This window comes from Tetrao urogallus, assembly GCF_951394365.1.
Source record: "Tetrao urogallus genome assembly, chromosome: 27".
NCBI classification, from domain to species: domain Eukaryota; kingdom Metazoa; phylum Chordata; class Aves; order Galliformes; family Phasianidae; genus Tetrao; species Tetrao urogallus.
In genome coordinates, this window is record NC_136840.1 from 1,291,641 (window position 1) to 1,312,836 (window position 21,196).

General features: G+C 56.9%; 3 protein-coding genes across 4 annotated transcripts; all 3 read left to right on the forward strand.

Moving 5' to 3' along the window:
- Positions 1 to 1,171: 1,171 nt before the first annotated feature.
- On the forward strand, positions 1,172 to 11,579 carry TGFA (transforming growth factor alpha; the record flags this gene model as incomplete). Its single annotated transcript, XM_079547500.1, has 6 exons — positions 1,172 to 1,202; positions 4,057 to 4,110; positions 5,738 to 5,855; positions 9,404 to 9,553; positions 9,631 to 9,758; positions 11,572 to 11,579. 6 exons carry the CDS (start codon positions 1,172 to 1,174, stop codon positions 11,577 to 11,579), a joined length of 489 nt encoding a protein of 162 aa, XP_079403626.1.
- Positions 11,580 to 14,501: 2,922 nt separating this feature from the next.
- On the forward strand, positions 14,502 to 17,364 carry FAM136A (family with sequence similarity 136 member A; the record flags this gene model as incomplete). The annotated part of the gene is made up of 3 exons (XM_079547383.1): positions 14,502 to 14,588; positions 16,147 to 16,287; positions 17,176 to 17,364. The coding sequence occupies 3 exons, from the start codon at positions 14,502 to 14,504 to the stop codon at positions 17,362 to 17,364; spliced, it is 417 nt and encodes a 138-aa protein (XP_079403509.1).
- A 1,514-nt stretch (positions 17,365 to 18,878) lies between these two features.
- Positions 18,879 to 20,309, forward strand: SNRPG (small nuclear ribonucleoprotein polypeptide G; the record flags this gene model as incomplete). 2 transcript variants are annotated; one of them, XM_079547339.1, is made up of 4 exons in its annotated part: positions 18,879 to 18,910; positions 19,094 to 19,116; positions 19,286 to 19,410; positions 20,259 to 20,309. In XM_079547339.1, 4 exons carry the CDS (start codon positions 18,879 to 18,881, stop codon positions 20,307 to 20,309), a joined length of 231 nt encoding a protein of 76 aa, XP_079403465.1. The 2 variants fall into 2 exon arrangements, with proteins under 2 accessions (XP_079403465.1, XP_079403466.1); XM_079547340.1 differs by having other exon boundaries at positions 19,286 to 19,407.
- Positions 20,310 to 21,196: the final 887 nt, after the last annotated feature.

Below are 21,196 nucleotides of genomic sequence, written 5' to 3' on the forward strand. Positions count from 1 at the left end.
CAAAGTGTCCCCACAGGGTGTCCCAAAGGGTTCCCAACGGGTCCCCAAGGGATGTTCCCAAGGTATTATCAGAGGGTGCCCAAAGAGCCTCCCCGTTGTGTTCCCAAAGGCTGGTTAAATCCCAAAGTGCCCCCAGAGGGTCCCCAAGGGGTTTTCCCAAAGGGTGTCCCCAAAGCATCCCCAAATATTGTCCCCAAGGTGTTCCCAAAGAGTGCCCCCCAGGGGTCCACAAAGGGTGTCCCCAAAGGGTCCCCAAAGAGCCTCCCCAAGGTGTTCCCAAAGGCTGGCTGTTCTGTCCTAAAAGGCTCCCCAAGGGGTGTTACCAAAGGGGTGTCCCTAAAGCGTCCCCAAATATTGTCCCCAAGGTGTTCTCAAAGAGTGCCCCCAAGTGTCCCCAAAGCATCTCCGAAGGGTGTCTCCCAAAAGGTTGCTGCCAAAGGGTGTCCCCTAACGGTCCCCAAAGGGTCCCCCCACGTATGTCCCCCCCACACCACCAGGCCAGCCCCATCTGCAGGTCACGTCACAACACCTGGGGACAGCGCTCCGAAAGGCCACGTTTGCCACCAGGGGGACTCCAGTGACGGGGTTGGGGGGAAGGATGGGGGGGAGGCAGAGGTGGGAGTGGGGGCCGCGTTCCCATCTCCCTGCCTTCCCCCGGGTTCCCAGGTGGCCTCGTCCGCGGCACCACTGATTGAAGGATGACAAAGGCTTGGATCACCGAGGTGAGATTCGCAGCGGGGAGGAAGGGGCGTGGGCCGGCGGCCAGCAGCAGCTGCAGGAATGCACTTTGCGGTCGGTGAAGCAATCCGGCAGCGCGATGGAGCAGATAGGAGCAAGGAGGGAAGGACCGGTTCGAACCTTCAAACCTTCCCCCCCCCCCCCACCCCCTCAACCACCACCACCACCACCACCTCCCCTCCCCATTTCCCCACCTCCCACCCCATAACGAAAGGAACGATCCGCCGAGCGAAACGGGACGGCGCGCACCGAACGCTGCCGTCGGGGGGAGCTCGGAACCGGGCACCGCGGGGCCGGGGGCCGCGTAGCTCCGCCCCGGGGCCGGCGGGGAATCCGCGCCCATTTCCGCCGGCGCGGAGCCCGGCCCCTCGGCCGCACTGGGCGCTGCGCACCGCCAACCTCCGCCGCCACCACCGCCGCCACCGCCACCAGAATGCCGGGAGAGGCGGCCGCGCTGGCGCTGGGTACGTGTTGGGGTCGGGAAGGGAGGGAGTGTGAGGAGGGGGTGTGTTGGCTGCTCCCCCCTCTCCCCCCCTTCCTTCTTTACTTCCCCGACCCCGTAACCCATTTGGGGCAGCGAGCTTCCCGCAAGCATCGATACCCGGCGAGAAAAGGAAACTTTGTTTTTTGTTGCGAAGTGGGGAGAATAGAGCATCCCTGAGCCCGGGTCCGGGGGGGACATCCCTGCTGCTATGGGGGTGTGGTGGGTTGTTCGTGTCCCCCCCCTCACCCCACCACCACCACCACCACCACCACCTCCCGAGGTTGCCGTCGCTCGCTCGCGGAGTTGTTTGCTCCGTTGCTTGTGGGATCGCGGCGGTTTGCTGGCTACGGCCTCGGGGAGCCTCGTAATTTATGGTAGGGGAGGATTAATTAAGGAGCGCGCGTCGGTTTGCACCGAGCAGGACGGGCGCTCGCCCTGTGCCGCTTCGTTGGGGGAAAAGGGGCGGAGAGGAACGGGATCGCGGGGCACGGAGTGCAGCTCCGAAGGTGTTATTTGCTGGGGCGTGAAGTTGCTTTCTGTGCTTTCCTCGTTCGCTTTGCTGCTCCGAAGGAAAGGGGCTGGGAGCTGCCCGCTCGGGGACTGGGGGCCGGGGGAGCGCAGCGCGGTGTGCTATGCCCCGTGGTGGCCAAAGGGCTCCAGCTGCGGAGCTGGCAGGGGAAGGCTGGGGACGAGCAGCTTCCATCCCTCATGCAAGCAGCCACCCTACCATAGACCCCAAACCCTACCCGTAGACCCCGAACCCTAATCCCTAGACTCTACCTATAGACCCTACTCATAGACTTCAACTATAGACCCTACCCATAGATCCCAACCCTGGACCCTAAACCCTACCCATAGACTGAACCCTGTCCGTAGTCCTAAAACGAAATTCTAGACCTCTACCTGTAGACCCCAGCCCTAGTGCCTAGCCCTTGGCTGTAAACTCTACCCATAGACCCTAAACCCTTCATGTAGACCCTAAAACCTAACCTGTAGACCCCAACCCTAGACCCTAGCCTCTAGACCCTACTTGTAGGCAATACCTGTAGAGCATAAACCCTACCTGTAGACCCTAAAACCTAACCCCTAGACCTCAACTCTAGACCCAACCTGTAGAACCTAAAATCCAGCCCCTAGCCTGTACCTGTAGACCTCAACCCTAGACTGTAGACCCTACCCATAGACCCTAAACCCTACCCCCTGGATCCTATCCTATAGACCCCAACCCTACCATAGACCTTGGCCCTAGACCCTACTGCTAGAAACTAACCCTAACCTAGCTTAATGCATTTGGCTCAGTCTGGGGACACCCAGGTCCCCTCCACTCCCCACAGCCAGCTCTTGGCTTCCCTCCCTGGGCCCATCTGACTTCTGTCAGCCCCAAGTCCCCCTCTGTTTGAAATCCAGACCCTGCATCCCGCTGGCAGTGCTTCCCCAAACCTTGTAAACAAGAGGTGGGAGCGATGGCTGCAAGCACCCAGGGAGCTGCCACCTCCTCCCCCTCGCTACGTGCAGATGCACCTGGTGGCTGCAGAGGGCTAAGCTGCAAAGCCGAGGGGAACTATGAGCAAAGCTGATTAGGAGGGAGAATGTGGGGCTGGAAGGAGCCTGGAGATAATGGGGGTTCTTGGACGAGGAGGGTCACCCCATCCATGGGGGTGCTGAGGAACCGTGGAGGTGTGGCACTGGGGGGATGTGGTTGGTGGGGATGGTTGGATGGGTTGGGGTTGGACGTGGAGGTCTTTTCCAACCTGTGAGCTGCTGGCTCATCTCAGTGTGCAATGGGGTGTGGAGGAGTTGGTCCAGCAGGGCTGGGATCTGTGGGGAAATGGGATGGGAGCAGCATGGCTGGAGCCCTTTGGGGCCGTGATGGGATTGGTGGTGCTTGTAGAGGAGAAGCGTTGGCCATAGATGTTATGGTGGGGACATTGGCAGCTCTGCGTCCTGGGCATCGTGTGTCTTATCCCAGGGGATCCTCACTTGTAGGTGTCAGGCTCATCCCAAAGGCCAGAACGTGGGGTTTGGGCTCACTTGGTGATGCATTAAAACCAGATTCATGGGGGTCGCTGGGGAAGAACACCGGCCTCCTAAATACAAAGCCCTCGCTAAATAGAAAGCAAGAAGTGATAGGAAGGGAAGTGGAGCAGCAAATAGGGCCGGGGTGACCTCATGGGGCCAGCAGGGCTCATCCAGTCCAAGCAGCAGCGGGGTGAGGCAGCACAGCGGGTTCTGGGGGTGGCAGGAGAGGACACTGAGTCTGCCTGGTGACACAGGGATGAGCCACTTCCCAGATAACGCACGGAGTCCCCTCGGGTTGATGTAGGCAGGGAGTATCAGTGTGTGTGTGGGGAGCAGCCAGGAGGAGGGATATTGAGCTGGGAGCCCGGGGTTGGTGCCCTGCTCGTTGCCTTCAGCTGGAGCTTTCTGCATGGGTTGATTAACCCCGTGCAGTAATTGGGTCAGAGAGGGGTCTGTGGGAAGCGCTGCTGCTGCTGCTGCGCTCATCTCTGAGGTTAAACCCTCAGAGCCAGATGGGTTTCCCAAAAAGGGAATGTTCCCCCCCCCAAACAAAAAGGGAATGTTTTCCCACAAAAAAAAAAGAAAAAAAGGAAGAATTTGGGGATTCTAATGAATGCACAGGACAGGAGAAGGGTCGAGGAGGTGGGGGGACACAGCAGGCAAATGGGGAGCTCCCAGTGCTGGCCCTAAGAGAGTTCAGGTCCTGGTGGTGGCACAGCTGCCCCCGTTCCCTTTTAACTCAGGGTCTTCACGAGAGGTTTTAGGGCTTTTCTCTCTTCCTGCGTTGGCTCTGAGCCCTGTCTGTCTGCCCGCAGGCATGCTGGTGGCTGTGTGCCATGCCCTGGAGAACACAACGTCAGCGCTGAGCGGTGAGTTTGAGGGCCCTGCTGCCCTATAGCGTCGTGTTTGGGTGGGTTGTTGCTTGTCGTGCTGCTGCTAAAGCAAAAAAAGGACATTGCACCTGGCTGAGGTTATCTGGGCTGTGTGCAGGATTGGAGGGGAAGGATGGGGGCAGGGATGGGCATGGGAGTATGGATGGGGAAGGAGGAGGGGGTGTGGATAGCGTTAGGTGTGGGGATATGGATGGGCAAGGGGATGGAAGTGGGGATGGGGATATGGATGGGCATGGGGGGATGGGTGGGGATGGATGTGGGGATGGGGATGTGGATGGGGATGGGGGGATAGGTAGGGAAGGGGGTACAATGGGGATGGATATGGGGATGGGGGGGATGGGTGGGGATGGATGTTGATTTGGGGGAAATATGGGGATGGAAGTGGGGATGGGGAAGGGGGAATGAATGGGGATGGATGTGGGGATGAGGATATGGATGGGGATGGGGGGGTGGATGGGGATGGATGTTGATTTGGGGGAAAGATGGGGATGGAAGTGGGGATGGGGGTATGGATGGGGAAGGGGGAATGAATGGGGATGGATGTGAGGATGGGGATGTGGATAGGGAAGGGGATACGATGGGGATGGATTGTGGATGTGGGGGGTGTGGATGGGGAAGGGGGGATGAGTGGGGGATGGAGGGGAATGGGGTTATGGATGGGGATGGGCATGGGCAAGGGAATATGAACGGGGTTGGGAGTATGGAGGGGGATGTGAATATGGATGGGGATGGACTTGGGGTTGGGGGTATGGGTGAAGATATGGGTGTGGGTTTGGGGACGTGGGGGATGAAGTTGGAGTTGGAGATGGGGAGTTGCTCTGTGCTGGCACATCCTAGAGCCCCAAATGTGCCATTGCTGGGAACCCCCCCAGGAGGCGACGCACCGGAGCGCTCTTCCTCCTGCAATATGGTGCATGGAGGGAGAGGAATCTTCTCCCCTGCTCAATGGGGATTTCGGGGGGCAGTGGCTGTGGTGCAGGTCGCATACTATGAACAAACACTGAGGGATGCTGAGAGGGAGCTTTGGCTGCACCCCATAACAACAAAGTCTTGGCTCCAAGGATGGGAGCCCAAGGATGGAACCCAAAAGGGATCTCAGCACCCCGGCCGCGTGCGGGGTCTCACGGGACCTGGAATCATTCGGCGGCCGCGGTGTTAATTACCACAGGGCTGCCATAAATCCCAGCAGCAGGAACTTGAGGTGGCTTTGAAACGACAGCCGTCGGATGTGTTTGACGCGCGGGCTGAGCCAGCAGCAGGATATTCGTTTTCCGTCTCTGCCGGGGAGGATAATTCAAACCAGCACGGGGCGTAATGGGAAACAGCATCCCGGCGCCCACCCCACACCAGGGCAGCCCCCGGCTCTCGTTTAACTCTCGCCGCCCCTATTTTATCTCTAAGCTCTTTAGCAAATTCCTCCGGTGCCAGGCAGGCTTATGGTCGTGCAGCGGGACCGAGCCGGGTTCGTTTTGGTGGATAAAGCAGCAGCCTTGATGCATTTGTTGGCTGGATCCCAACGGCGATGCCCTTCATGTTTTTCTCCTTTTATTTTTGTTTTTTTTTTTTCCCTATTTCCACCCCGCCCCCCCCTCCCCCCCCACAGATCCCCCAGTGGCAGCAGCCGTGCGGTCACACTTCAATGAGTGCCCCGACTCCCACCGGCAGTTCTGCTTCCACGGGACGTGCCGCTTCCTGGTGCAGGAGGACAAGCCGGCGTGTGTGTAAGAGAAGAGAGGGGGTGGGGGAGAGGGATCTGCCCCATAGGGTGCCCCTCTGCGGGGTGGTTTGGCGGGGGTGGCCCAGGGATGGGCAGGGGTGACGTGGGATGACCCAGAGATGCTCTAAGGTGACGTGGGGTGACATGAGGATGCTCTATGGTGACATAAGGTGACCCAGGGATGCTCTGAGGTGACATGAAGATGCTTGGAGGTGACATAGATGTGACCCAGGGATGCTCTAAGGTGACATGAGGATGCTCTGAGGTGACATAAGGTGACCCAGGGATGCTCTATGGTGACATAAGGTGACCTCAGGATGCTCTAAGGTGACATAAGAATGCATGGAGGTGACATAAAGTGACCAGGGATGCTCTAAGGTGACGTGGGGTGACATGAGGATGCTCTATGGTGACATAAAGTGACCCAGGGATGCTCTAAGGTGTCAGATGTGACCCAGGGATGCTCTGAGGTGACATGAAGATTCTTGGAGGTGACATAAAGTGACCCGGAGATGCTCTAAGGTGACACTAGGATGCATGGAGGTGACATAAGGTGACCCAGGGATGCTCTAAGGTGACATAAGGTGACCCCAGGATGCTCAGAGGTGACATGAAGATGCTTGGAGGCGACATAGATGTGACCCAGGGATGCTCTGAGGTGACATAAGGCGACCCAGGAATGCTCTATGGTGACTTAAGGCGACCCAGGGATGCTCTAAGGTGACATGAGGATGCATGGAGGTGACATAAGATGACCCAGGGATGCTCTAAGGTGACAGATGTGACCCAGGGATGCTCTAAGGTGACATGAGGATGCTCTGAGGTGACATAAGGTGACCCAGGGATGCTCTATGGTGATATAAGGTGACCCCAGGATGCTCAGAGGTGACATGAAGATGCTCTGAGGTGACATAGATGTCACCCAGGGATGCTCTGAGGTGACATAATGTGACCTGGAGATGCTCTGAGGTGACATAAGGCGACCCAGGAATGCTCTATGGTGACATAAGGTGACCCAGGGATGCTCTAAGGTGACAGATGTGACCCAGGGATGCTCTGAGGTGACATGAAGATGCTTGGAGGTGACATAAAGTGACCCGGAGATGCTCTAAGGTGACACTGGGATGCATGGAGGTGATATAAAGTGACCCAGGTATGTTCTAAGGTAGCATGAAGATGCTTGGAGGCGACATAAGGTGACCCAGGGATGCTCTATGGTGACATAAGGTGACCCCAGGATGCTCTAAGGTGACATGAAGATGCGTGGAGGTGACATAAAGTGACCCAGGGATGCTCTGAGGTGACATGAAGATGCTTGGAGGTGACATAGATGTGACCCAGGGATGCTCTAAGGTGACGTGGGGTGACATGAGGATGCTCTATGGTGACATAAGGTGACCCAGGGATGCTCTGAGGTGGCATGAAGATGCTTGGAGGCGACATAGATGTGACCAAGGGATGCTCTGAGTTGACATAAAGTGGCCTGGAGATGCTCTAAGGTGACATGAGGATGCTCTGAGGTGACATAAGGTGACCCAGGGATGCTCTATGGTGACTTAAGGTGACCCAGGGATGCTCTAAGGTGACATGAAGATGCTTGGAGGTGACATAAGGTGACCAGGGATGCTGTAAGGTGACGTAGATGTGACCCAGGGATGCTCTGGGGTGATATAAAGTGACACGGAGATGCTCTAAGGTGACATAAGGGATTCACCAAGGTGACATGAGGATGCTCCAAGAGGATGTGGGATGACCCAGAGGTGCTTTGAAGTGACATAGGTGTGACCTGGAGATGCTCCAGGGTGACATGGGGTGACCCAGGGATGCTCTGAGGTGACATAAGGTGACCCAGAGGTGCACTAAGGTGACATAGATGTGACCCAGGGATGCTCTGAGGTGGCAGGGGATGACATGAGGATGCTCCCCTGTGACATGCAGCGACCCAGGAATGCTCAGGGGTGACATAGGGTAACCCAGGGATGCACCAAGGTGACACGAGGATGCTCCAAAAGGATGTGAGATGACCCAGAGATGCTCTGAGGTGACACAGGTGTGACATGGAGATGCTCCAAGGTGACGTGGGGTGACATGAGGATGTTCTCAGGTGACATGGGTGTGACCCAGGGATGCTCCCAGGTGACGTAAGGCAACATGAGGATGCTTGGAGGTGAAACAGGATGACCTAGGGATGCTCTGGGGTGACATGGGGTGACACGAGGATGCTCCCCTGTGACATGCAGTGACCCAGGAATGCTCAAAGGTGACATGGGACAACATGAGGATGCTCTGGGGTGACATGGGGTGACCCAGGGATGCACCAAGGGGACACGAAGATGCTCCAAGAGGATGTGGGATGACCCAGAGATGCTCTGGGGTGACATAGATGTGACATGGAGGTCCTTCAAGGTGACATGAGGATGCTCCAAGGTGATGTGAGTGTGACCCAGGGATGCTCTGGGGTGACATGAAGATGCTCTGAGGTGACATAAGGTGACCCAGAGGTGCACTAAGGTGACATAGATGTGACCCAGGGATGCTCCGAGGTGACATGGGGTCACCTATATTGCTTTGAGGTGACCCAGGGATGCTCTGGGATGATGTTGATGTGACGTGGAGATTCTCTGAGGTGGCATGGGGTGACCCAGAGATGCTCTATGAGGGCATGGGATGACCCTTAGAGATGCTCTTAGGTGACACGGGGTGACATGACAATGCCCCAAGTGGATGTGGGATGACCCAGAGATGCTCCAGGGTGGCATAGGTGTGACCTGGAGATGCTTCGAGGTGACATGAGAATGCTCTGAGGTGACATGGATGTGACCCAGGGATGCTGTGAGGTGACACATGGCCAGCCAGGGTTGCTCTGAGAGGACACAGGGGGACACATGAAGGTTCTAAGGTGACATGGTGCCAGCCAGGGACGCTCCGAGGTGACAAGGGGTGTCATAAGGATGCTCTGGGATGATGTGGGTGTGACCTAGAAATGCTGCAAGGTGACATGAGAATGCTCCAAGGTGATATGGGTGTGATCCAAGGACATTCTGAGGTGACGTGAGGCCACCCAGGGATGCTCCAGGGTGACCCAGGGATGCTGTGAGAGGACAAGGGGTGACACAAAGACATTCTGAGGTGATATGAGGCCAACCAGGGATGCTCCAGGGTGACCCAGGGATGCTGTGAGAGGACACAAGGACATTCTGAGGTGATGTGGGGCCACCTAGATCATGCCCCAAGGTGACTCAAGGATGCCCTGACGTGACGTGAGGCCACCCAGGGTGACCCAGGGTTGCCCTGAAGTGATATGAAGTGACCCAGGGATGGTCCAAAGTGACCTGGGGGTGCCCCAAGGACCTGTTGGTGACAAAGGCCGGATCCAGCAGCTGCTGCCAACCAGGGAAGAGCTACAGAATCCCTGCCCATATGCCTCAGTGCGATACGTCCCATATTCTGTAGGCTGCTGAAGCCACCTCGTGTGGATTTGGCCACGCACAGCACCCAAAATGAGGCTCAAAAGGGCTCAAACTCTTCCCCACCGCTTCCTCACCCCTGCAGGTGCCACTCAGGCTACGTGGGGACGCGCTGTGAGCACGCAGACCTGCTGGCCGTGGTGGCTGCCAACCAGAAGAAGCAAACGATCACCGCGCTGCTGGTGGTGGCCGTGGTGGCCTCGGCGGTGCTGATCGCAGCCTGCGTGCTCATCCAGTGAGTGGGGTGAGGGTTGGGGATGTGGGATCGGGAGGGAGGTGTGGGGTGCTGAGCATCACCGCCGTGTCCCACAGCTGCTGCCGGCTGCGGAAGCGCTGCGGGTGCTGCCGGGTGCCGCTGTGCGGGCAGGAGAAACCGTCGGGGCTGCTGAAGGGTGGAGCATCCTGCTGCCATACTGAGAGTGGTAAGGGATGGGGGCACTGTGGGGACACAGGGATGTGGGGACGCTGTGGGGATATGGAGGCATCGTGGGGACAGGGGGGCGTGGGGGCACTATGGGGACATGGGGACACAGGGATGTGCAGACACCATGGGGACAGAGGGACGTGAGGACACTGTGGGGACACAGGGATGTGGGGACACTGTGGGGATATGGAGGCATCATGGGGACAGGGGGACGTGGGGACACTGTGGGGACAGGGGTATGTGGGGGCACTATGGGGACATGGGGACACAGGGATGTGCGGACACCATGGGGGCAGAGGGACGTGAGGACACCATGAGGACACTGTGGGGACACAGGGATGTGGGGACGCTGTGGGGATATGGAGGCATTGTGGGGACAGGGGGACGTGGGGACACTGTGGGGACACTATGGGGACAGGGGGACGTGGGGGCACTATGGGGACATGGGGACACAGGGATGTGCAGACACCATGGGGACAGAGGGACGTGAGGACACTGTGGGGATATGGAGGCATCATGGGGACAGGGGGACGTGGGGACACTGTGGGGACAGGGGTATGTGGGGGCACTATGGGGACATGGGGACACAGGGATGTGCGGACACCATGGGGGCAGAGGGACGTGAGGACACCATGAGGACACTGTGGGGACACAGGGATGTGGGGGCACTATGGGGATGTGGGGGTACTGTGGGGACACGGATGCAGGGACACTACAGGGATGTGGAGGCACTGTGGGGGCACCATGGGGACGTGGGGGCACTATGGGGACAGGGGAATGTGATGACACCATGGAGATGTGGGAATACCATGGGGACGTGGGACATAGAGACGTGGGGACACTGCAGGGACATAGGGACATGGGGGCACTATGGGGATGTGGGGGCACCATGGGGACAGAGGGATGTGGGGACACCATGGGGACAGAGGGATGGGAGGACACCGTGAGGATACTGTGGGGACACTGTGGGGACACAGGGATGTGGGGACACTATGGGGACACAGGAATGTGGGGACACTTTTGGGGGCACTATGGGGATGTGGGGATGTTGAGGGCACCATGTGTGCAGAGGGATATGGGGACACCATGGGGACACAGATTTGGGGACACCATAGAGATGTGGGCACACCATGGGAATGCAGGAAATGTGGGGGCACTATGGGGACGCTATAGGGACATGGGGACACCGTAGGAATGTGAGAGCACCACGGGGACACTATGGGGGCACAGGGATGTGGGGGCACCATGGCGATCTGGGCTCACTGTGGGGACACTGTGGGGACAATTTGGACATGGGAACACCATGGGAATGTGGGGGTACCATGGGGACACTGTGGGGACCCAGGGATGTGGTACATCATGAAGACACTATAGGGACATAGGATGTGGGGACACAGAGGTCTGGGGACACCATGGGCTCATGGGAACACTGTGGGGACGGTCTGGGGACATTAGGACTCTATGGGGACACTATAGGGACACAGGGATGTGGGCACGCCATGGGAACTCAATGGGGATACAGGGATTTGGGGACACCATGGGAACACAGGAATGTGGGACACTGTGGGGATGGAGGGACGTGGGGACACTGTAGGGACATGGGAACGCTATGGGGACGCATGGGAACACAGGGATGTGAGGACAGTGGGGACAGGGATGTGGGGACATCATGGGGATTTGGGCTCGCTATGGGGACTCAAGGATGTGCAGACAGCATGGGGACACTATAGGGACACAGAAATATAGGGACACAGGTCTGGGGACACCATGGGGACCCTATGACTCAGCTCCCATGCAGGAACCCCGTAACCCCTCTCCTTCCCCCACAGTTGTCTGACGGAGCCAACGCATCCCAGAGGGACACAGACGCCGCTTCTCCCCGTTGGTTTCCCCCTTTTTTCCCCTTTGGTTTCCCCTTTTTTCCCCTTTATTTTTCCCCCTTTCTTTTCGTCCTCCTTCCCTTTCTGGGGAACACCAGTGGGGGAAGCACCGCAACGGCTGCAGTGCTCCCAGTTCTCCCAGTGCTCCCAGTCTCTCTGACAATCCACCTCCCACCACCACAGCCCAGAGTGCTGGAAATGGGGAGAAAACACCCCAAAATCCCCCCTGCTGCCGGCTCCTGGGAAGCATCACTGGGTGCTGGTTGGGATTTTTTTTTTCTCAAACACTTCTATTTTTTTCCTCCTCCTTTTTTCCCCCCTTTTTTTCCCCTTCTTTTTCCCTTTTCCCTGTCTTTATCTTTTCCTTTTTTCTCCCTTCTTTTTTTCCTTTTTGCCCTCTTTGTTCCCTTTTTCCCTTTTCTTTCTTTTTTCCTTCCTTTCTTCCCCTCTCCCCCCTTCTTTCTTCCCCTCTCCCCCCTTTCTTTTCTCCCCTCTCCCCCTTCCTTTTCTCCCCTCTCCCCCCTTTCTTTTCCCCCTTTTTCCCCCATTTTCTAACCAAAACACACAAGAGATCCCCTCAGCTTTATTTTTCTATGTGCCTACCACAACAAGTGCCGCCGAACCCTCGGCCGTTCCCGAAGCCACCGCAGCGCCTTTGGGGACAGATCAGCTCTTTTTAGTAATAATACAGTGAACCATAATCCTAAGAAACCTCCCCCAAACGGAGGCCCCAACCCCTTCCCCACCCCTTCATCCTCTCCATAGCCCCCATCATAACCAACCCGACGCTATTTTTTGGGTTTGTTTTGTTTTTTTTTTTAGTCATGGTTACTCAATGTCTTCTGTATATGTTGCACTGAAGGTTAATATTTAATGTTTTAATTTATTTTGTGTGGTTTAAATTAATTTTGATTTCTATGATATGTTATTGTGATCAGCTGTTTTCCTTTTTCCCCTTCCCCCCCCCCTTAATACCTGGATTATAGATATTTAAGTGATATAAAGGACACTTTTTCAGAAGGCTGTGGCTGTGCTGTGATTTGGGGCTGGCAAATATTGAGGGGCAGCAATGTGGGGTCGCTTCCATGGGAGCTGGGGCCGAGCAAAACGAGGTCCCCTCCATGTCCCACTCCTGTCCCCATCCCAATCCTGTCCTCATTCTAACCCAGTCCCCATCCTCGTCCAGTTCCATCCTCTTCTGGTCATCTTCTCATCCCTTTTGGGTTCCACTCCCCATCTCATCCCATGCTGGTCCAGCTCCAATCCCTTTCAGATCCTCATTTCATCCTATCCCCATTCCATCCCATCCTGTTCCCCCTCCCATCCCTTTTAGATCCCCATCCCTTCCCAATCTGATCCCCATCCCCTCCTTTTTCTGTTCCCATCCCTTTTAGGTCATCATTTCATCTTGGTCCCCATCCCATTACATCCCATCCAGTTCCTGCTCCCATCCCTTTTGGGTCAACATTTCATCTTGGTCCCCATCCCATCCTGCTCCTGTGTCCATCCCATCTCAATCCAGTTTCCATCCCGTTCTGCCCTGGTCCCATTCATGTGTTCTCAGGTCCCATCCTGGCCCTGTTCCTATCCTTTTGGGGTCTTAATTCCATCTTCATTCCATTCCCATCCCTTTTGGGTCCTCATTTCATCCCAATCTTATCCCCATCCCATTCTCCTCCATTATCTATCTCACCCCAAGCCAGTCCCCATAGCACTCTGTTCTGCTCCTCCTCCCATCCCTTCTGGGTCCTCATTTCATCCTGACCCTGTTCCCAAACCCTGCTGGGTTCACCCCAATCCCATTGGCCTGAATTCCCTCCCATCCCACCACAATTCCCCTATCTTTACAGACTTTCAGCAGCCATTCCTGCATTCCATCCCTGGGCCTCAACCTTGGAGCACAGCTTTGCACCTGTTGCAGCATTGCACAGCAGTGCAAGGCAGTGCAGGGTTTGCATGGCAGTGCAGCGTTGCATTGGGGTGCAATGCTGCACCGTGTTGTAGCATCACATGGCATGCAGCATTGCACAGCTGGGTGCCATCACAGCCCATTTAAGTGTTGCACAGATGTGTGCTGCGGCTTGCAGCACTGCACACCCTTGTGTTGCACAGCATGCAGCAATGTGCGTCATGCACAGTCTGCAGTGTGGCACAACCCCATGGCACGGTATTGCACAGTGTGCAGCATTGCATCCCAGCACAGTGTTGCTCAGCATGCAGCATTGCACACCAGCACTGCATTGCACACTGTGCAGCATCTTACAATGTGCAGCACTGCACACCAGCACAGCATTGCATTGCATGCAGCACTGCACACCAGCAAAGCACTGCACAGCACACACCATTGTGCACCAGCACAGCCTTGCGCACCAGCACAGCACAGCTTGCAGCATTGCACACCAGCACAGCAGCACAGCACGCACCATTGTGCACCAGCACAGCATTGCACACCAGCACAGCACTGCATGCAGCATTGCACACCAGCACAGCACTGCACAGCACGCAGCACTGCACACCAGCACAACATTGCGCACCAGCACAGCACTGCATGCAGCATTGCACGCCAGCACAGCACTGCACAGCACCCAGCATTGCACACCAGCACAACGTTACACACCAGCACAGCACTGCACAGCACACAGCACTGCATAGCAGCACAGCATTGCACAGCAGCACAGCACAGCACGCAGCACTGCACACCAGCACAGCATTGCACGGCAGCACAGCACACCAGGACAGCATTGCACAGCACCCAGCATTGCACACCAGCACAGCACAGCACAGCTTGCAGCATTGCACCCTGCAGCCGCACCTCCCAGCCCCGCTCCGCCCCCTCCCAGCCCCGCCCTCCCTTTTCCTCCCTCCCCCCCCGGCCCGGCATGGCGGAGGCCGCTCAGGGCCGCGTGCAGGAGGCGGTGGAGAACGTTGTGCAGGAGCTGGAGCGGGACAGCATCCGCGGCATGCAGGTACCGCCCGAGCCCCTGTGCTCCTAGTGCCCCCAGTACTCCCAGTGCCCCCCTATTATCGCCCAGTGCCCCCTGGAGCCTCCCCGTGCCCCCCAGTTTCTGTGCAAGCTCTGCACGCCTCCCTTTGAGCTCCGTGCAAGTTCTGTGCCCCGTTCAGTGCATGCTGTGCTCCCCCCGCAGTGCACGCCGTGTGCAAGGTATGTACAACCCCCCCAGCTTGCCCCCTAGCCCCCCAAGCTTGCAGCACGTGCTCTGTGCAAACTTCGTGGCCCCACCCCAAGTGCAAGCCCTGCAATCCCTCCAAGCGCGTGCTCTGTGTGCAAGATTTCTGCCCCACAGTGCGTGCCCTGCGTCCCCCCTCCCTCCTTGTGCATACTCTGTGTGCAAGCGTTGTGCCCCCTAAGCGTATGCCCTGTGCAAAATTTGTGCCCCCTCCCCTCCAATTGCATCCCCTGTGACCTCTTCATTGACTCCCCCCCCCTCCCAATACACGCCCTATGCAAGATTTGTGCATCCCCCCTGGGAAGGTTTTGTGCCCTGTGCAAACTTGGTGGTACCCATCCCGAGTGCATGATGCCCTGCCCTGTACAGACTTTGTGCCCCCTCCCCAATGCATGCTCTGTGTGCCAGCTGGGTGTCCTCCAGGTGCCTCCCCTGTGCAAAATGTGTGCAGCCCCCTAGATTAGGGGTTGAGCTGCTGCAAAGTAGCTCTGTGAAGAACCTGGGTGACTAATGGTTGACCAGCAGCTGAGCAGCAGTTGACCAGTGGTTGACTGATGGTTGACCAGCAGTTGACCAGTAGTTGATTGATGGTTGACCAGCAATTGACCAGTGGATGACTAATGGTTGACCAACAGCTGACCAGCAGTTGACCAGTGGTTGACTGATGGTTGACCAGCAGTGGACCAGTAGTTGACTGATGGTTGACCAGCAATTGACCAGTGGGTGACTAATGGTTGACCAACAGCTGACCAGCAATTGACCAGTGGTTGACTGATGGTTGACCAGCAGTTGACCAGTAGTTGACTGATGGTTGACCAGCAATTGACCAGTGGGTGACTAATGGTTGACCAACAGCTGACCAGCAATTGACCAGTGGTTGACTGATGGTTGACCAGCAGTTGACTGATGGTTGACCAGCAATTGACCAGTGGGTGACTAATGGTTGACCAACAGCTGACCAGCAGTTGACCAGTGGTTGACTGATGGTTGACCAGCAGTTGACCAGCAGTTGACACTGATGGTTGACCAGCAGTTGATCAGTGGTTGACTGATGGTTGACCAACAGCTGACCACAACCCAGCAATGTGCTCCCATGGCCAAGAAGGCCGATGGTATCTTGGGGCTCATTACACATTTATACAACCCCCCCCCCCCCAAGCATGCCCTGTGCAAAATGTTTGCATCCCCTATGTGCAAGCTCTGCGCAAACTGTTCCTGCCTTGCAGCCCTCAGCTCTGTGCGCTTCTGGGTGTACCTTGGATTGCTCACACATTAGGAGGGGTCCCTTGGGTGCAGCACCATGCTAACCCCCCCCCTTTTTGCCCACCCTTTGCAGGCCACCATGTTCCACTGCAGCGCACGGTGCTGTGAGGACAGAGCAGCCTCCATGCAGCAGGTGCAGCGTTGCATTGAGCGTTGCCATGCACCCCTGGCCCAGGCCCAGGCCATCGTCACCGGCGAGCTGGAACGCTTCCAGGTGAGGATATTTGGGGTTACATGAACACATCATGGGGGGTGACACCTCAGAAGGCCGTGCTGCTGTTCAGTGAGACCTGGGCAGGCTGAGAGCTGGCAGAGAGGAACTTGATGAGGTTCTTATGAGCAAGTGTGGGGTCCTTCACCAGGGGAGGAACAACTGCATGCGTCAGTGCAGGCTGGGGGCTGAGCTGCTGGATGAGGAGAAGGAGAAGGCCTTCTCTGCAGAGAAGGACCTGGGGGTCCTGGTTGACCTACAGTTGAGTGGTTGACCGACAGCTGACGAGTAGTTGACCAACAGCTGACCAGTGATTGGCCAACTGTTGACCAGTAGTTGACCAGCAGTTGACCTGTAGTTGACCAGTGGCTGACCAATGATTGGCCAACAGAAGACCAGTCGTTGAGAAACAGTTGACCAGTGGTTGACCAACAGTTGACCCACAGCTGACCAATAATTGGCCAACTGTTGACCAGTGGTTGACCAGCAGTTGGCCAGTGGCTGACCACAGGCTGACCACGAGTCAGCAGTGCATCCTCTTGCCCAAGAAGACCAGTTGGACCTTGGGGTCCATTACAAAGAGTGTGGCCAGCAGGGCAAGGGAGGTGCTCCCACTCTGCCCTGAGGAGGCCACATTTGGAGCACTGGGTCCAGCTGTGGGCTCCTCAGATCCAGGCAGACAGGAAACTGCTGGAGAGCCATAGAGATGGTAGAGAGAGGAGCATCCCATGATGGGAAGAGGCTGAGAACCCCAAGGGCTGTTCAGCTGGGGATGAGAAGGCTGAGAGGGGATCCGATCCACCATGTAAACACTGGGGGAACCCCAGAGCTCCCTTCCAGCCCCTAAATTTCTGTCATTCTTGTGACCTATGCCCCTTTGTCCCCTTGCAGGACCGCCTGAGCCGCTGCACGCTGCACTGCTCTGACAGAGCCAAGGATGCCCTGGAGGCGGGCGGTGGGGAGACAAGGGCACGATCCCAGCTCGATGCCTGCGTGGCTGCCTGTGGGGACGAGCACCTGCGCCTGGTGCCCGGCATGGCCAAGAGGATGCGGGATGGGTTGGCAGCCCTACAGCACTAATGGGTGCTGTTGGGGTGGGGCTGGTGGTATTAAAGGCAAGGAGCTGCACTCGTGGTGCTGGAGGGGCGCTGGGGGAGCGGGGTGATGGCTGTGCAAAATGTAGGATGCAGGTGTGCAAGGTGTAGGGTAGTGGCAGTGCAGTGCATGGGGTGGGTGTGTGCAAGGTATGGGGTGATGGCTGTGCAGTGTGTAGGGATGAGCCGTGCAAATGTGCAATGTATAGAGAGGGTGCAGGTGTGCAAAGTGGGGGACGATGGCTGCGCAAGGTATGGCGTGCAGGTGTGCAAGCTATGGGGTGTGGGGCGAGCCATGTAAGCATGCAGTGTATGGGGTGAAGCTTTGGAAGGGATGGGATGATGGGGTGTGCAGTTTGTATGGATGTATGGGTGGATGGGGCACAGGTGTGCAAGGCATGGGGTGACACCTGTGCAATGTGTGCAGAGCAAGCCATGCAAATGTTTAGTGCGTGGGGTGAGCTGTGCAAGTTGTGGTGGCCGAGCCATGCAGATGTGCAAGGTGTGTGGCAGTTTGGGGTGCTGGGTGTAAGCGTGCAGTGAGCAGGGGGTGCTTCTGCAATAGGGTGGGGTGCAGGTGTGCAAGGTGTGGGGCAGTGCTTCTGCAGGGCGTGGGGTACGGTGTTCAAGTGTGCAAAGTGTGCAGGGTGCAGACGTGCAAGCTGTGAGCTGACGGCTGTGCAAGGTGTGCAGAGTGAACCATGCAGGCGTGCAAAGTGCACAGTGAGCCATGCAGGACTTGCAGTGTGTGGGGCAGTGCCTTTGTGTGCATGCAAGGTGGGTGCAACCGGGGATTACTGCACAGGCATGGGGTGATTCCTGTGGGTGCAACAAAGTGGGTGTACAGCAGTATGCATACAGTGTAGTGGCAGTGCAATGGTGCATATGCAATATAGTGTGTGTGTAATGGCATGCATGCATTGCAGTGCGTGTACAACAGCGTGCAATGAGGTGTAACAGGTGCAATGAGGCATACTATAGTGGACATGCAGTGTGGTGTGCATGCGGTGCAGTGTGTGTGCTGTAGTGAATGTGCATGCAGTGCAGTGTGTGTGCTGTGCTGGGTGTGCAATGCAGTGTGCATTCAATGTGGTGCAGTGTGCTGTGTGAGCAGTGTGTGTGTGCTGGGCATCCAGTGCAGTGTGCATGCAGCGCAATGCGGTGTGCATGCAGTGCAGTGTGTGTGCTGTGCTGGGCGTGCAATGCAGTGTGCGTGCAATGCGATGCGTGTGCTGGGCGTGCAGTGCGGTGTGCACGCAGTGCAGCCCATGCTGCGCAGCAGAGCTGCGGGTTCCCACGCACGTGCTGGATGGCGCCACTGCTTGTGCGCGAGCCGGGAACCTCTCCCAGCGCGCATGCGCACCCCCTATCGAGCGCTCTTATTGGCTGCCGGCGAGGCGCGAGGGGTGGCGGGAAGAGGGGCGGGGCTTCCATTGGCTAAGCGGGCGACGTGATGACGTCAGAGCGCGGCGCGAGCGGCAGCGGCGCTGAGGAGACGCCATGAGCAAAGCGCATCCACCCGAGCTGAAGAAGTGAGAGGCGGGCCGCGGGGGGGCTGAGGGGGAGCAGCGGGGTCTGAGGTGGTCCCAGCGGCACGGGAGGGTCACGGGTCCGGGTCCGGGTCCGGGTCCGGGTCCGGGTCCGGTGAGGCTCGCAGCGATGGCGGCCCCGACCCCACACTGACGCGGCCTCCTCCTGTTCCGCTCTCGTTGCAGGTTCATGGACAAGAAGCTGTCACGTGAGTCGCACTGCCGTACGGGGGGGAGAGGGGGGGAGGTGTTGCCCTCTGAGCTCCAGCTGCCCCCGCAGGCACGCAGCCCCGGGTCCCCTTCCTTCTGACGCTGCCCTTTGAGCTGATTCCCACCCCATCCCCCCCCATTGGTTCGCAATGATCCCGTTTCTCGTAGTGAAGTTAAATGGCGGCCGCCACGTGCAGGGGATCCTGCGGGGCTTCGACCCCTTCATGAACCTGGTGATCGATGAGTGCGTGGAAATGGCACCCGGCGGGCAGCAGAACAACATCGGCATGGTGGTGAGTGCTGGGGGAGCTGGGGGTTGTAGCATCACAGTATGGTTGGGTTGAGGGAGACCTTACAGCCCCCCAGTCCCACCTCCTGCCCTGGGCTGTGTGCCTCCCTCCAGCTCAGGCCTACCAGTGCCCATCCATGGCTTTGGACACCTCTAGGAACGGGGAACCCGAAGCTCCTTTGCTCCGGCACCTCACCACCCTCATGGGGAAGAATTTCCCCCCGACATCTAACCTAAATCTCCTCTCTTTTAGTTTAAGACCATTCCTCCTTGTCCCATCGCTATCTACTCATGTAAAAAGTCACTCTCTCTTCTGTTTATAAGCTCCCTTAAAGTACTGGAAGACCCCAGTGATGTGTGTTCATAGCTTTTGCTGAACAAGCCCAGCCCCCTCAGCCTGTCACAGCCTCACAGGAGATGTGCTCCAGCCCTTTGAGCATCCTCATGGCTTTCCTCTGAACCCTGTCACACAGCCCCACATCCCTCCTGTACTGAGGGCCACAGGCTTGGATGCAGGAGGACAAATCAGAGGGGGACAAACCCCTCCCTGCCTGCTGCCACCCCTGTGTTGCTGCAGCCCGGGATGCTGTTGGCTGTGAGGTCACAAGCACGCGTTGCTGTCTTGTGTCAAGCTTCTCATCCACCTTTTCTGTCACCACCCTCCTGCAGGAGCCTTTTACAGCAGGCTGACTGCTGCCACGAGCCCCTACAGTTCCGTGATTCGCTTCAGTTCTTGGAGCTGTGTGTGCTGTGCAGCTTTTCGGGAGGAAAAGACAGAGGGAAAGAGAACCTTCTGTGCTGTGGGTAACAATGTGCTTCATCTCACCTCTTACTGCCAACTTCTCTTTGTAGGTAATACGAGGAAACAGCATCATCATGCTGGAAGCTTTGGAACGAGTATAGTGGCAGAGGAACCCCGTAGGGACCCGACCCTTTATGTTTTGTTTACTCACTCGAATCTAGTGAAGCAACCACAAGTGTAAGCTTATTTTTTTTGTTAAATAAATTTTGTACTGGTTGGTGTAACCCTGTGTAAGCTGTACTTGGTGTAACTGAAGCCTGGGGCAGTTAATTGTGTGAGTGCAGCAGTGTGTCAGTGTCAGCTCTAAAGCTGGGGGGGAGGACTTTCAGGCAGTTTCATTTCTTCCAGCAGATGTTCAGATGTTACTGCCTGTATCTTTTCCCCCCCCATAAATAACAGGCTGTGACACTTCTATTTCTGGCATTGCTCTGTAAAGAGTGGAGGGGACTGAAATATCTCTCCAGCTAAAGTGTTTGCCTGCAACCTCATGGTGATCTTCACCTCTGTGCTGAGGCAAAAGTGTTTTTGGTTGTTCTGGTTGCCTCCAAGCAGCCCAGGGGGTGAAGCAGACAGAACAAAGCACTGACCCCAAGGCACCAGCAAGCTTCTAAGAGCTGAATCGTGTTCCAGCACGCGCAGACCAGCAGTGAGGTTGCTAATCTCTGTGCAAGTCCTGCAGTTTAGCTTTAATCAAGTGTGTTCATCTTTCCCAGCACAGCAAGTGTGAGGCAATGCCTAGTGGAGGCTTGTTAGTGAGAATTTGAGCTAAGCAAGCACATCTTGCTGGTACAGGAGAGCTCTGTTGATGGAGGACCAAGCAGCAGCTCTGAGAGACAGCACCAAAACAGCACCACGCGAGTGACACAGGCACCAGTTCAAGGCAACACCTCTGGCTTATATTCAAACCAGTGCATTACTTCTGTTTGTAATGGCAACATCCTATTTACTGCATAGTTAGACGTGGGTGAGGTTCAGCAATATTAGATCC